The following is a 17183-nucleotide window of genomic DNA, read 5'->3' on the forward strand; positions in this document are numbered from 1 at the left end:
ACATGCACCTGACCTTGACTATGTCAACACTACAAATAGTCTAAAGCACCCTAACTCAGTGGTGTTTCCCAATTTATCTTCAAAGGAACATTTTCAACCTCTTTTTCCAACCTCTCCTTCATTATCCCCAAAATCGTTGTCTAATTTCAAATATACCCCAAAGTGCACCAAGTTAGTTCTCTTTCTCTGAGTCTGTTTTGTTATTGCACCACCACTATTCCCATGTCTTTGAATAATCTACCGTGCCCTCCACTTCCTGGGGGCTTCTACTTTCTCACTCAGCTTCAAGGCCCCGCTCAAATATTGTCTCTATGAAGCTGTGCCTCAAGGCTCCTGAGCAACCTGGTTCTGCCACAGCACCTCAGACATTCCTAAACATCATTGTGCACTTCACCCACTACATTCAAGGGCAGAGATGTGGTCCTGTTTATCTCTGTGTTTTCATTGATTAGCACCTGCCTTGGACATGGGAGGTTAGCAAGGATGGGTCTTGATGGAGTGAAGACCTTCAGCATGATCAAAGTCATGGGGGTACAGAGGGGAAGCTGTGGGACAAGGGGCAGCATTTGTGGATCTGGGATGGGTAATGATAATTCACATCTAATGGTCAGAGATATCTTTAGGAAAAAGCTGCCCAACCTACTCACGCTCCTTCTGTTTTGGTTTGTTTGGTTTTGTTTTCTCCAGTGAACTTCAGTGACTGTAAGGGAAACGACAAGCTACACTATGAGGTCTCAAGCCCATACTTCAGGGTGAACAATGAAGGTGGCTTAGTCGCCCTGAGGAACATAACTGCGGTGGGCAAGACTCTTTTCGTCCATGCCCGGACTCCCCATGCGGAAGACATGGCAGAACTCGTGATTGTTGGGGGGAAAGACATCCAGGGCTCCTTGCAGGTAAGACAGATGTTTGGGATAATTTGGGTCCAAGGAGGAACTTGGGGTCTGTATGTCTTATGTGGGAAATGAGTATTTGGTTTATTATTGGCCAAGCTTCTTTTGTTGTTACATATGACAGAAACCCAACTCAAAAATTGATGAGAGGCTGTGGGGTTGGGGATTGTGGGCTCATGTAATTGTACTATTTCTGAGATAGCTCTGCCTTTAGGCATGGCTATGTACCAGTTCCCAAATGATAGCATCAGCATTGGTTCTTATTTGTCTTGTGGTTCCATTTTCCTTCTGTTAGCTTCACTCTTAGACAGTCACATCCCTCCCTGCTTCCCAATGTGGAGGTCTCGGTAGCTCCACGTCTTTCTCCCAGTCTGAAGTCACCCGAGAGACCATCTCTTCCTGATACTGCCAACAAAAGCTTGAAATTGAATCTTATTGGTTCTCACTAGATCATGCATCTATCCCTGTAACAATCACTGTGTCCATTTGGTTGTGATTCTCTGGTTGGCTAAGTCTGGGTCACATGCTCTGTACTAAATCCAGAGTAGAATCAGCCTCACCTAAAATATACAGATTGAGAGTGAAAGAGGGTTACTTATTAAAGTAAATTAGAACCCTATTATCCAAGGAAGCAAAATGTTTGCTGGGCAGGCAAGAATCGCAGTGGTCCACTAGAGTTGTATAGCATGGCGGCCACTGCTTAGGTCATTGCTCCTTTGCCTGCACTGGTGCCCATTCTTGTCCAGATGCACAGGGGTGCTGATCTTGTACCTGCATACATGTGCACATACTTTGGGAGTGCCACGAACTGCTACCATGGATTCACTTCTCCTTCACCAGGAGCTCAGAGACTCTGGCTTGATTATAGAAAAGGAAGACACCCAGTAAGACCCTGGCAAAATAATCTATATGTATGTAAAACCCTAAGTGACTGGTCGACCATTCGACCAGTCAACTGTTTGGCCGGTTGCTATGACGCGCACTGACTACTAGGGGGAAGATGCTCAATGCAGGAACTGGCCCCTGATGGTCAGTGCGCTCCCACAGTGGGAGTGCCGCTTAGCTGATCAACGGGCGCCAGACGAGCGGTGGCCGAAGGTGCAGCGAGACCGGAATGAGCTGGAGTGGTGCAGTGCCCGGCCCAGGCTTGGGCTCCTCCCGGCTGCCTGCCCCTTCACACACTACTACATCCCTTGGGGGATGTCATTCTGCTGGTTTTGGCCTAATCCCCAGTGAGTGCACAGGCCAGGCTGAGGGACCCCACTGGTGCACGAATCCGTGCACCGGGCCTCTAGTATCAATGATAATGATGTGCCCTATGGTTGGTGCAGCTAGCCTTTTCTCCTACCTGCTGGCCTGGTTTTACCCAATTTTTTAGAGCCTGTGATTCTCACTGCCTTTTTCCATCTGCCACATTCTCCATACCCTGATTTTTTGCTAATTTTGTTGAGTGGTAGAGTGTGGGTGGAGGAATAACAGATTCCACAGCTGGGGAGCAGACAGTACAATTGGAAGTATGAGTGTTGCTTACCTGCCAGTGCTGTCTGTGATTTTGAAAGAATCATGTAACTTCTTCATTTGCAGATTAGAGGGTTAAGCAGTCTGGGATGGCAAACCAGTGGCATGAGCATTGTCCTACTCTGTCACCACACCCATGGCAAATATTACTCATCACCCCTGGCATGGCCTGAGAATCTTTTCCAATACAGTGCTTCTGGAAGCTGCCACCTATCCATCATTTAGAGATTTTCCTGGATACGGAATCTATTTGCCATCCCTGGGCTGGACAAACTCCATAATTCTCCTTTATTTCTGTGAATCTATGAGTTAAGGGTAGATAGCCAGCTGAAATGAATCCACAGTGTGCCACTGATGTTTTCAAAGAAAGCAGAGTATTGGTGAACAGATACCATTGCGAAAACCCATTGGTACCACAAAAGCAAGCTTTCCTCTTACTTAGCCATGGTCATTTTCACAGCATCTCACTAACTCATGATATAAATGACAGAAAATACATAAAGCAACAAAATTGCCAGGATGTGCAGCACAAAGTGCTTCTTGGGAAAAAGTAAATGGTACAGAGATTCACAAAAGGGGGTGTTTGTATGTGGGACGGACTGTATTTAGATGTAACATTGTTCATCATGATAGGTGGCTCATCTTTAAATCCGGAAAGGAAAATGTTTATGTATTTATCTTAAAGCAGAACAGAAGGGATTCTGGGCACTTCTGTGGGCAAGCTCCACCTTGAGGGGTTGAGAGGTCAGGGTTCAATACCATGAAACTCAGCTTTGGAGACACTGATCTGGAAGCAAGCCCTCGGAGCCTGGCCGTTCCTCATTTGCTGCTGTCTGAGCACGTTATTGGCAAAGCTCACTGTGGCCGTTTGCTTCTATACAGCACAGCGGAGGCTGCTTGCCATTCAGTTTGCTCAACTCCAGCCGAACAGGGTGTTCATCTCCCGCCTCCAGTCATTTTACAAGGCTCGAAATAAGCCTGTGAGGCTGCCCAGATGTGTCCATAATAAAGTCCAAAAAAAAAAAAAAAGGTAGGAAAACAAAATTGCTATCTAAACAATCCCTATGAGAAGAGCACAGTCCTTCAGAGATATTCAGTTGGTATTTTTGAGGCCCTACTGTGTGCAGCCAAGCAGACCAAAAACTAGAGGGGGAAATCAGTGAGTATGCAAATCAGCTCACTCCTAGAGGGAGAAGGAAAACGTGTATGTTGATTATGTATCACACAGTGAGTATGCTGTGTGCCTTCAGAGAGAGGAGAGAGCAGGGACACTGGGTGGTGATGACAGCGATGCTTTCACGGCATTCACTGTATTCACTGTGTGCCAGTGCTGCTTCATGGGCCATGAATGGGGACTCATTTAATCTCCCCACCAACCTATGAGGCATATGCCACTGCTCCCATTTTATATTGGGGGAAACTGAGGCACCCAGATGCCAGTGCAAACCTGTATTATTTAGTGGGACTCTCTTTTGTGTCTGCATCTCAATGTACGTTTAACATGCACTATTTCTAACCTCATGACCTCCCTGTGGGGCTGCCGTAGGTGTGAAAAATTGGCTAAGGTCCCCTAGCTTGAAATGGACAGAAATGGGACTGAGATTCTGATTTTTCTGTTCAAACACCTATTTCCTTTCTGCCAGTTGGCGTGTCAGGAGGCTGTGCCACCTGGGTGGCTGTGGCAACTGTCCATTGGTCAGGATGAGTTAGAGCAACATAGAAGGGACAGAGGAAAACAGCAAGTTGAAAGCTATGGTTTGAAAGAAGAAAGAGTCACAATTCCGCATCCTGATGATTCTAAACTGTCGAGCTTAGGAAGATGGAGAGGGATTGGACCAATCAAGCTTGGATGTGTGGAGTTGGTAGCTCTTGGCGACATCTTGATAGAGGTGTCCAGGAGACAACAGGGAATTTGGGATTGGATCTCAGGGGTAGGGCTTTGGCTTTGGTTTGGAACTTAACTGGGTTCAGATTTGTGCTCCACGCGCCCCCTCCCATGATCATGTGACCTTGGACAAGGCATTCAACCCTCTAAACTTCAACATCTTTAGGTATAAAACAGGAATAAGACTTGAGCTTACATCACAGAATTGTTGGACTGGGCACAGTACCAGATACCAGAAAACCATCAATAGTATCTTTTTTGAACATCTAGAGCAGTGGTTCTCAACCTGTGGGTCGCGACCCCTTTGGGGGTCGAACGACCCTTTCACAGGGGTCGCCTAAATACATCCTGCATATCAGATATTTACATTATGATTCATAACAGTAGCAACATTACAGTTATGAAGTAGCAATGAAAATAATCTTATGGTTGGGGGTCACCACAACATGAGGAACTGTATTAAAGGGTCGCGGCATTAGAAAGGTTGAGAACCACTGCTCTAGAGAGATGATAAGCAACTGAAGGCTAAGTGTCCTTCAAAAAAAAGAAAAGAAAAGATGTTCTCAGAGAGGACAGTGGGAAACCCAGCATAAACAAACCAGGAGAGATGGGAGATATGTCACCACTGTGGTTAAATTCTTTAAGATAAATGCAACCCCAGCAAAGCACAGCTCAGCTCAGCTGCAGTAACTGGAGCCCAGCTTGCTAATAAAAAGATGTGTCTCTTATTTTTACCTGCTACCTGTGACCTCCTTTCACCTGGAAAGTCTATAGTCTGAATCTGTGAAGTCTGATTGTTAATGGTTTAATTATAAACTCTCCAGCTCTTTCTACATTTTTAATGGGCTGCCCAGATGCTAGTACCTGCCTGGGCTGTGTAAGATCACCTTAGATCTGAGTAGGTGGGGGAGCAATTTAATCCTGGTCTTTTGACAGATAAGGAGGAATTGTTATGGAGGGGCAGGGCTAGCCATGCGTGCACAGAGCACTTTTCTAGCCTGAAGAGCGTAATGATGAACCCGACTCACATATGTCTGGACAGCACTGTGGCTTGTCTCCACCAAGTCTGCTGTCCCTCTGCCTGGCAGTGATGAGCAGGAAGACAACAGCGTGTTTAGTGGTGCATTTATTTATTTATAATTTCATTTATTCATTTATATAGAGAGCTTCAGGTTGCATAGAAAAGCTCTGCTTTACTCCTGATAGTCCTTTGGTAGAGATGCCTTTATCTGCTGTGTGACTCACCAACATCATTTTTCAGCCTGTCCCCTCTGCCCCCCCCCCCAAAAAAAAGCATAATTGATTTAATTTTTTACATATACATGCATGTATATGTGTGTGTATTTCTGAAAGAAACTATAGTTTCCATGACTGTAGATTATGGCAAGGAATTCTGACATCAGTTAAGGAACTCTATGGAGTCAGGCTGGGAAGTAAGAACATCAGGGAGCTCATAGGAATTAAATTTAAATTCCAGTTTGGAAGCCAAAGAGACTGGACCTACTAGCTTCATCTTGAAGTGTGGGAGTCCACATCTGAGCAACTGTAGCATTTAGATCCCCATGACCCAGCATCTGAGGCTTCTGAACAAAGCAGGAGACGCACAATGTAACGGAGGGAGAGCTGTGGGAACCCACAGGCTTTGGGCATGGATCTGGCTTCCTGCTCCAGTTCAAGTCTGATCATACCCTTCTCGCTCAGTGGGCCCTTGCTTCCTTCCTCTTCACCCACAGGGACCTTGGAATAAATTCTGAAGTCTTTCTATGTGTCTGCAAATATCCCTCACAGTCTAGCCTGGCAGGTCTCTGCAGCCTTACCTCAAGTCTGATTCCTTTTCATCTTAAGTGGTTTGACCTGCTAGAATGTCGCCTCCTCCAAGACCCTTTCTGGTCCCCTTTCCAATGGAGGGTCTTCCCCTGCTCGTCTCCCTCCAGCACCAGTTCAGTTCCTTCATGGCCACTTCTCAGTTTGTAATTATGTATCTACTTCCTTGTTTGGTATTTACAGTTTGGCTCTGATGAGACTGCCAGCTCCGTGAAGACAGAAATATAATCTATTCCAGCGGTTCTCAACCTGTGGGTCGCAAACAATGAAAATACATCCTGCATATCAGATATTTACATTACGATTCATAACAGTAGCAAAATTACAGTTATGAAGTAGCAACGAAAATGATTTTATGGTTGGGGGTCACCACAACATGAGGAACTGTATTAAATGGCCGTGGCATTAGGAAGGTTGAGAACCTTATTCCCTTGTTCCCATCCTATTTCCTTTCTTCCCTCTCTCCCTCCTTCCCTTCTTCCTTCCTTCCTTCCTTCCTTCCTTCCTTCCTTCCTTCCTTCCTTCCTTCCTTCCTTTCTGCTGTGTCCACTGCACTATCCTCAGCATCCAGCACAGGGCCCGGCATATGGTTGGTGTTCACTAAATGTCTTTTGAATAAATGGGTGAGTGGAATGAGTGACTCCTTTTACAGTTCACCCTACACTCAACCTGGGCTCTCCTCCCCGTCCCCCAAACAAACCGCTTGTGGTTTCTTGAATTGGCCAGCTCTCCCTCCTGACCATGCTGGCCGCTCCTAGATTACGCCCCCTCCACTGCGACTCTAGCTGCCCCGTGGCTGGCACCAACCGACACGGCTTTACTTCTGGACCTGCCAAGATTCCTTTCTTCAAGGCCACCTCTCCAATTGTCCCCTTGGTAATTTAGGTGTTTTTTTCTCCACATTCCTCATAGAGCCCTGCCTGGCTCCCTCCATCGTAGCACTACACTGTAACTGTCTGATTTATCACCTGTGATTATTCCCATCCCAGTTCTGAGCTTCTGAACTCAGGGACCTGGCTTCCACACAGGTAGGCTAAGAACACTGCCTTGGGGCCAGATGCCTTAGAATAATTCCCACCTCTGCTCTAGTTACCTGAGCTGTAAAACCGGTTCATAACAATATCAATTTCATAGATAATGCCACAGATATTAAGTAAGTAAACGTATGCAAAAATATTTAGGACAGTGCTCAGCACAAGGTAAGTGCAAATGCCAGTTGTTTCTCATTGTACCATCAAAGCCAGGCCTGTAGTAAGTGCTAAATGAACCACCCAGGCAAATTGAGACAACCCAATCCTTCATCCCTTCTCTATATGACCAAATTTCCCCACTTCTACAATCTGTAGAGAATTCAGGATTACAAGGAAACTTGAACCATATCCATTCTTATTGCTCAGGTACCCACTTTATGTAAAACACTGACTGAGCTTCTAAGAGAGGATTCTTTATTTCTATGGGTCCACTAAAAAATCACCCAAAGACTTGGCAGTATCTGAAAGTTAATTATTAACAATTTACACTTCTTAACTGGAAGCCAGTACATGGTGTTCCCACTGGTCTCAATAAAGTTAAATGCAAATATATCTATGTATCCTTCCCTTTTTGTCATTTAAAAATCCCTGAAAAAATAAAATGAATAGAGAATGTTATGATAGAACCTTAAAAAGCTAAATTTAAGACTTACTTGTCTTGGAGATCATCATCACTGTAAACATGCAGTTTAAAAGACTCCTAATTAGTTTGGCTCCTAATTCAGTTTCAAAAATCAGGATAGAAATCGTTCCAAAAAAATAAACTAAAATGAGCAATTAGGAAAGGAACAACTTTAGAGAAATCGTTGTTTTTGCTTTTAACGTTTTAATTAAAAATATAAAACATGCCATCCAGTGTTCAGAAGCCAATATTAATATTGCTGCTACTCATTTATCTTGACCCTTAGGGGGTTATACCACTTAAGCCTCTGCTTTTCATAGTCTTAGGGTTGTATTTGGTAAGTACCTCTAGGGAATGGTGGGCCTGAACCTCAAAATCAGACCCTGGATGCCCCTCTGTTACTGTATGTATGTGTGCGCTCCGGGACATTTAGGTGAGTTCTTGTAGATGTTATGAAGGGGGGTCTGGAATGACCCAAATGGGGATCTAAAAATCATCTTCCTCCTTTGAGTTTCAATTTTCATCTGTACAATGGCAATAATACCCCAACCTTAACTTGATGCCATAATGAGGTACTCAGAATGTAAAAAATATATTGTCCCTAACCCAGTGCTAACACAGGTTTAGCACAAAATATCACATCTATAGATGAGTGAATAAAGAAGATATGGACTATTACTCAGCAATGGACTAATACTCAGCAATAAAAAGAAGATTGAAATCTTGCCATTTGCAACCACATGGAGAAACCTAGAGGGTAGTATGCTAAGTGAAATAAGCCAGGCAAAGAAAGAAAAATACTGTATGATTTCACTTGTCTATGGAATCTAAAAACTTCAAACAAGTGAACAAACAAAACAAAAACAGACTCAGAGATATAGAGAACCATCCTTTGTTCTTAACCAAAGTACCCAGTGAGTTGTTATCAACTCTGTATTTTTTTCATCTTTTCTGATCTCACACATTCTATACAAAAATATTGTTGCACATTTGTTACTGAGATAAACTCCAATTTTTATCAACCCCAAGCCAACCATCTGAATCACTTCTGTTCGTTTGGCCATTTTGTCATCTCACCTCCAATGTGCCTGTCATGCTGCTTTCAGGTGACTTGACTTCATTTATTAAAGCACCATGAGTATGAGAGCAACCAGCTTCTGGCATAATTAATCGCCTTATCTCAAGACCTTATCACATTGACTGGGAGTGGCGTGGAGTCCTTTGAGCTGGTCAATGATATCGATTTGGCTCACATGAAATATGTTTCACAACAATCGAAGTGGAGAACCAATCTGTGCACTGAATGTGGCTGTAAAGAAATGAGGAATTTAAAGCTGTAGCTACTTAACATGCACCAATTTAACAAGTGGGGTAATTTCAAAAATCTGTGAAGCACCACTTTTCATCGCAAAATCCTCCCAAGTTACTATTAGGGAAAATTGGTATCCATTTAACTGTCATGCAAAATAGGGAAAATATATACGTATCTCAAAAAAATTATGGTACAGCTCCAAAAATTGGGCCTGGAATAGGGTATTAGGCTGTTATATTTTGACACATGCCTAAATTGTTGTGTTTATGATTCTTGGTTCTAGGATACCATTCAAATATAGATAAAAATAAATAATTTGATTCATTAATTTAAGAAGATAACAGATTGATTTGTGGATCAGACTCTAATAAAACTATATTCTGAAGATTAATTTTAATTGAAATGCTTGGAGAAAAATAATTGATCCCATAGAAAGCCTAGATAATTAAAACTAGCTCTTTTTTTTGGCTTGTGGAAACTCAGCATTCCATGTTTGCAGCAGATAATACAAAAGAAAAAATACTGTAAAGCACATATATAATTTTAAGTTTCCATATAGTGACATTAAAAAGACAGATGAAATAAATTATAATAATGTATGTATTATTTAACTATATATTTGTATTTAACATATATATACACACAATGCACTAGTATGTATATCTTATACCATACACAGGTACACACAGACAATATATACATATTGGATTAAATTTCATAGATATATATACTATCTGTATATTTATATATTATAAATTTAACTCAATGTACATATAAAAACCTAACATATGTATTAGGATACATAATTTTATAAGATATTATGTCAACAAGTAATCAATGTGAACATTGTTAATGAAATGATTTTTACATTCTTCCTTTCATTCTAAATCTTTGAAATTCAATGTATATTTTACACTTATGGCAGATCTCAATGTGGACTAGCCAAATTTTAAGTGCTTAATAGCCACAGATGGCAAGTGGCTACCGAGTGGACAGGGCTGCCCTAGCGTCCTATGGAAGATTTTGAAAGAGAGATGGAGTCATTCACTGAGTGCCCACCACATGTGAGGGTATTCTTACCTGCTGTCACACATATGTCAATTCTCAGATCCTCATGGCCAGTCTCATTACTCTGTTGGTAATCCGGTTCCTACTCTGCAGATGCAGTAGTTCAGGCCCAGAGAAGTTGTGTAAGTCAGCCAGCCACCATCTGCCAGCAAATGGCAGAACTGGGAGTTGGGCCTGAGCCTTCTGACTTTATGCAGCCACTGCTATTTTGGTAACACTACTGACATTTAAAACAGAACCGGTGCTTTCCTATTCTCATAAGAAATACTATAAAATGACAGAGGAAAATCTACTATAAAATACTATAAAATGACAGAGGAAAATAAAAAGTGATTATAATCTTTTTTTTAAAATGAACACAGAGCTGAGCAGAACTCCTAAAGAAATTTTAGGTATTGGACAAGTCTTGTATTTTCATGACACTTTTTAAAAAAACTTTTCTCATGAGTAGAATCTTTGAGAAAGGACTTCATGAAAACAGCACAATGTTTCCAAATGGAAATGTCTCTCAGGCCATCAGTTTTTTTTTATTTCAGACCTTATCTTACTCATCTTGATAGTTTTGGAGCATAGGGAAAATACCTTACATTTATATTTTTAAAAATAAAATTGTATTTTCATAAGCATTGTTTGGATTTAACACTGCCTTGAAGCAGATGGTGTTTTTCCTGTTTTATGAGTCATGAAACTGAGATGAACAGAAGTCGAGGGGTGGCTCTCAGGTCACAGGCTGGTCAGGTGTCCACCTCAGTAGCCACATCCACAGCAATGCCCATGGTCCAGGGTTCTGTCCACAGCTAGCTTTCCAGCAGCTTCTGGGGCTTTTCCAGTAAAAGGAATATAGCATCATCAGACATGCATTTTGGCCTTGTACCTTTGATGGCATAAGATAATGTGATAGAATGCACATTCTTCTGGTTTCTCTGATATGCTTCTAACCTCCTTTTATTATTACCATAAATCAAATACAAGTGTATTCTCAGTGTAAATATTGAAGTGTTGACCTCTTTTTAAAAATCCCCTCTTATCTGGCATGTGGAAATACTTGGTCACAATGGGCTTTGCCACTTAGTGTGGCTGTTCTTATTAGAGATGAAATGTCATAAAAAATTTCAAAGTGATTAGGAAAAACAACCTGAGTGGTGATCTTGAATAAATTTTATGTAGGTGGACAAGCCCTGTGTTGTCATGGCACTTTTAAAATACTTTCCTCACGAATAGAGCCTTTGGAAATAGAACCTCATAAAAACATCACAAGATTTCCAAATGTAAATGTCTCCTAGACTACTCTGTAAGAGTCTGGTTCTCATTTCTGATGGAAACATACAAACAAACAAACAAAAACCAAAACCAAAAAACTCCAGTGATAACAGAACACAATTATTTATTTAAAAATTTTATTGATTGGAGAGAAAGAAAGAGACATCGATTTGTTGTTCCATGTATTCATTGTTGGCTCTTATATGTGCCCTGACCCGGGATCAAACTCGCAATCTTCGTGTACCGGGATGATGCTCTAACCACCTGAGCTACCCAGCCAGGGCCAGAACACAATCTTTGATATAGACCATGATTTTCTCCATTTGGATCTTTGGTCTTAATACTCAAATATTAGGTAGCAAAGGAATAAGGAGAGAATGTACCATTTTTTCAGTCCTTCTTCGCATGGCACATGGGTCAATCAAATTACATGGTCTTCACCCAAACTTTTAAAGCAGAAGTCTGAGCATTTGGAGAAAAAAAATAGCAAAGTAGAACATTATGGCCCCAGCCAACCATCTCCTCTAATCTACCCACATTGGGTAGTTATGCGTGGACTGTTGGTCTCTGTGGCCTGGCCTTGATTTGTGATAAATGCTAGAGTGGTAACGCCTCTTGAGCCATACTGTTGATGCTGTTTGACTCTAAATTTAACTGCTTGTTGAGGCAAAGCCAAGTTGTGCCTCAAGGTATCACACAGATAAACAGGAAGCACTTTCAACTGTGGCCAGGGCCTGATCTCATACTCTATTTTGTCTTTTTTCGAGCCCCTCTTATAACAGAAGTAGAAACCCTCTGGTTTATACCCCTGGGGATGCCACATTAAAGATTACAACAACAACAAAGACTGCCTATGTCAGCCATGGGCAAACTACAGCCCGCAGGCCGGATCCGACCCATTTGAAATGAATAAAACTAAAAAAAAAAAAAAGACCGTACCCTTTTATGTAATGATGTTTACTTTGAATTTATATTAGTTCACACAAACACTCCATCCATGCTTTTGTTCTGGCCCTCCGTCCAGTTTAAGAACCCATTGTGGCCCTCCAGTCAAAAAGTTTGCCCACCCCTGGCCTATGTCCTACTGGGGTCCACATCAGGACTGATATTTTTATTTACCAAATTGCTTCTATCTTTTTTAATAAGACAAAAAGGTAGCAATACTCAAAAAGCAAATATTGTGTGCAGTCATCAAAGTCTGATGATTTCTTTAACACAAAATAGATTTTGTTAGCACTTGCTTTTCTTTCTCTATCATGTAAAGGAAGATCAGTTCTCTAATAAAAAGTACTTTAAGTAATACCCCACATAGCATTTCAGAATTTGACATATCAATGGACTTACACATAGGCAGAGAAAATTTTAAATGATAACAAAGATGGCATATTTATGCTCTTAGCAATTCCTACTCTTCAAAGACTGATGAGCACAATCAATTGGGGAGGCCTTTAAAAAGAGAAAGAGCTTCCCTTGGCATAGAGTAATATGAATATTCCAGGGCTACTCAAGGTAAATCAAACTCAAAAAATTTGAGATTCTCCTCTAAGCAAACGTTCCAAAATACCCTTGATTGAAAGGCAGCTTCAGTTGGAGGGAGCTATTGCTCTGACCCCATTGATCCCAGATTTCCCTCCAGCCTTACAATCCCAAAGGGGAAGTATAGAATCTTCTCTACACTTTTTCTCTTCTACCAATAAGAGAAAAGTGAACCTGAGATGCAACAGGGTGTTTTTCCTTCCTGATATTAACACTGTTCTCCTGCCTCTGGCTATTCATGGAAATCAGATAGTTCCTTCAATTTTCAATTATTTTGAAGCAAAACCTTTTGACAAAAGGTTGACATTGTCAACCAACCCCTTCATCATATCAGGCAATTTAGGCTTCTATTGACAGCAGCTACAACTCCCTTTCTTTGAAGTTACAAAGCTATAAACAATGGTAATTTGCCAAGCCACCCAGGAAGAGCCTTAATAGTTATAGCCAGGCTTTTCCTGCAGCTCTCGCCTGCCCATCGCTCTCACTCCAGATGACTGTGGATGCCATTCCTTTCTTTTTTATTTTTTTTGCCTCCACTGTGAGAGTTAAAACAGCTAATCAGGATGCACTGTTTTCTTCCTTTCATTGTCCATTCTCACAAACTCCAGTTAACACGGATAGCTGAGACTTGACTGCTTTTTTATTCCAAATCCCTTATTTAATTTAGACCTTGTTAGCAAAGTCTAGCCCCTACTAGCATGACTATCAGTCTTATTTGCCTAGTTTTCCTGGAATTTCCCCTTTCACTCAGGTCTTTAGATATTTTCTCTAAAGTGGGAATGCAGAAAGTAAAAAAGAAGACTCAGAAATGGAATCAAAGAAAAAAAAAAACAAGTGCTGAAAATAATATTCCCCCCTATATTTTTGTCAAATTCTACATAAATCTTATAATTTCAGTGTTGTTATTAGGTAAAGTAAAATTATATTCCCTGTAAGGATAAGGCTCTGACTGACTTGTTCATTGCTTTAAATCTAGCACTTAACATAATAACTGTCATTGAATACTTATTGAATGACTAAACAAATGTCAGAGATGGAATGAAAATTGATGTTATAATGCTGATCATAGCCAACATTTATTTAGGTCAAACTCAATGCCAGGTACCACTCTAAATGCATTTCTTACATTAAGTCATTTGCTCTTTATGACAACTCTGTGAAATAGGAACTATTATCTTCATTTTACAGACGAAAAAGTAAGATATGGAAAAGATATGACTTGCCCATGGTTGAACAACTACATAGAATATTTCAGAGGCAGGCTTTGTCCTCAGATACTCCAAAAAGGCATTTAACAAAATACCTTATCCTTTTTTTCAATATAGAGAAATGTGAGCTAAACATTACTAAAGTAGATTCAAATTGGTTGAATAGATGCATCCAAGAGATCTGAAAAATAATCTGCCAGCCTAAAAAATGGCTTCTTCATGCAGTCAATGGCTCTAACTGACTGAGTTTAACCCAATGATGAAAGTGAAGATATGGAAACGGGTTTTTTTAGTTTATAACTTTCACAGCCCCATGATCCTCATTGCATGAGAGATTCAAGATTCAAAAAGAAGTCAAGTATCTATAAGGATGGGCTGAAATCAGTAAGGCTGTATCAATAGATATAGATGTGGAGCCTCACCTATTGGAAAACAGTTTCTGGGAAACGGATGAGGGTGAGGTGGCAAGGACTTGGTTGATGAGGCATTCACTCTCATGAAAGTACAGCAAGTCAGTCTGTACAGGATCCTGCCCTTTTTGCTACCCTGTAATGATTCACCCTTACTTTATTGCTCATTGCCTTGAGTACCACTCCAAGACTTTCCCTTTTACTTAAGCAATAAACTCTACCCCGCTGCCTATGATTTTCTGCAGCTGCAAATGCATTTCTCTTTGCTGAAAAGTTTATATTGTCCAACTTGAACTTCCCCAGTTACATCTTCCATCTCTGCCCCCTTCCAATCTTTCCCTTTCCTCTCAAAGGAAGACCAACTCTTCCTCCTCTTTGTGTCACATCCTCTCGTTGGAGCTCTTGAGCCCACTGCTTTCTGCTTCTGTTTTCACCACATGCTCCTTCTTTCTCTCTTACTCCTTCAGCGGTTTCCTTCTCTCTGAATCCTCCCCTCTGCCTGCAAACATGCTCCAATCTTCCCAGGTTAAAACACATTTCCAGAGAGCTAGTTTTCCTTCACATCACTGCCCTCCCCTTCACCAATCTTCTGGAAGGCATAGTCTTCACTTAACATCTCTACTTATTCACAAACTCAACCCTTTTACCCCAAAATGGGAATTTAAACCTCGACATTCTGCTAAAATTGCTGTCTTTTGAAGGTCATAGAAACTGAATGGCTGATTTTCTTAAAGATTTTTTAGTCCTGAGCCCACTTGAATTCTCTGAAGCATTTGGCAACTTATTTTTAACTTTTATTTGAGATCAATTTCATTTTAAGTGAACATACCAGTGGCATTTAATGCATTCATGATGTGGAATCACCACCTCTATCTAGTTCCAAAATATTTTTATTAACCCTCCCGCCCCCCGCTAACAAAAAACTCATAACCATTAAGCATTTAATATCCCTAGTCCCTGGCAACAAAAGATCTGCATTGTGTTTCTGAGAATTTATCTATTTTGGATATTTCATATAAATGGAATTATACAATAAGTGGTCTTTTGTGACTGGCTTCTTCCACTTAGTGTAATATCTTTAAAATTTATCCACCACATTATAACATGTAGCACTACTTCATTTCTTTTTGCAGCTAAATAATACTACATTGTATAGGTAGTCCATAATTTGTTTACCCATTCATCCATTGATGGTCATTTGGTCTGTTTTCATCTTTTGATGATTATGAATGGTTCTGCTACATATATGCATGCACATATATTTGGTTAATTACTAGTTTCCAGTCCTTCTGTGTTTATACCCACGAGTTGAACTATTAGGTCATATGGTAATTCTATGTTTAATTGTTTTCCACAGCAGCTAAACCATTTTGTATTCCTTCCAGAGCATTTGACAGTTTTGAAATGCCTCTTAAAATGCTCTTCCCTTGGCCTTCTAAAACACTACATAGTCCTTGTTCTCCCACTGTCTCTATATGGCAACCTGCTATATTTTTCCTCAAGTAGCTCCTCTCCTTACTGTTCTTGCCATTGGCGATGCTCTCCGGATTTCTGTCTTGATTATCCTCTGATGTTTTCTATCGTTCTGAACATTCTCGTCTGAACTGGTGCCTTTATGCAGCCCCGCTATAGGATGTCTTCATTACAGAGCTTTGTTCCTGACCTTGGGCTCTTCATACCTACCTGCCTACAGTATCTCTACTGTATCTCTTACTTGCCTCTCAGTGTGTATGTGTGTGTGCCACCTCCCTTCCTTTCTTCCTCCCTCTCCCTTCCCCACCTTTCTTCTCATTCTTTCTCTTCCATGTGGTTTTAACCTTGACACTTGTCTCCATTATAGTAGCCACAACTGGTTTAGGCATTATACCTTCTTATGTGACCTATGAGAGGAACTTATGAATGTTATCTCTCTTAAATTTGACTTTGTTCCTTTCCTTTCTGATCAAATTTATATACCTATCGCCACTCAAATATCTTCCCTCCAAAATAGCTGGAATCAAACCATGTCCTACTCAAAGGCTACCTGTGGCTTCTCATGCTCACTGAGTACCATTCAAATTGATCCCAAATTTCTTTGTCATTTTCACCCCTCACTTTTCCCCATGACTCAAATGATTTGTCCCAGCAAAGCAAGATGTTTGTGCTCATGATCACTAAAAATGATATGGTTTCTTCCAAAGCTATCTCTCAGAGGGGTATAAATGTGTTATAATAGGCTCACAAAAATAAAGGCCAGATTAGGAGTTATGATATTAGCAGAACCATTGACTTATTATTTAATAATGCATACTTTTAACCAAACAAGCACTGATGCCAATAGGTTAATCCTTTACTAGGTGGTGGTTGTTTTTTGAAGTTTGTAATTAATCATGGTGGAAATAATGCTATAATGAAGCATGACTTGCAAGTCTTACAGATTACATACTTTCCACTGATTGGATATGAAGGGTCTCTATAATATGGATCTTAGTAAGATGCTCAGGAATTTTACAGACATGTTAGGGTTACCACTTAGAGTGAGATCTCTCAGGAAGTCTCTGCTGATCGACCACAACAGCCAGATGTGAGCCTCATTCTACCTACCACCCAATGTAGCTGTAGGTAGAATTTGCAGTA

General features: G+C 40.8%; 1 protein-coding gene across 2 annotated transcripts in view; it reads left to right on the forward strand.

Annotated features, from left to right (window-relative positions):
* The window catches only part of CDH13 (cadherin 13), a gene marked incomplete at its 3' end in the record, with an annotated part of 1052451 nt that overhangs the window by 368763 nt on the left and 666505 nt on the right, over positions 1–17183 (forward strand). For both annotated transcript variants that reach the window (XM_081106984.1, XM_081106983.1), the window contains exon 3: positions 688–896. In XM_081106984.1, coding sequence (XP_080963110.1) covers positions 688–896 — 209 coding nt within the window. The remainder of the gene's footprint in view (positions 1–687; positions 897–17183) is intronic.

The sequence above is a fragment of the Myotis nattereri genome (genome assembly GCF_964212035.1).
Source record: "Myotis nattereri genome assembly, chromosome: 15".
Classification (NCBI taxonomy): Eukaryota; Metazoa; Chordata; class Mammalia; order Chiroptera; family Vespertilionidae; genus Myotis; species Myotis nattereri.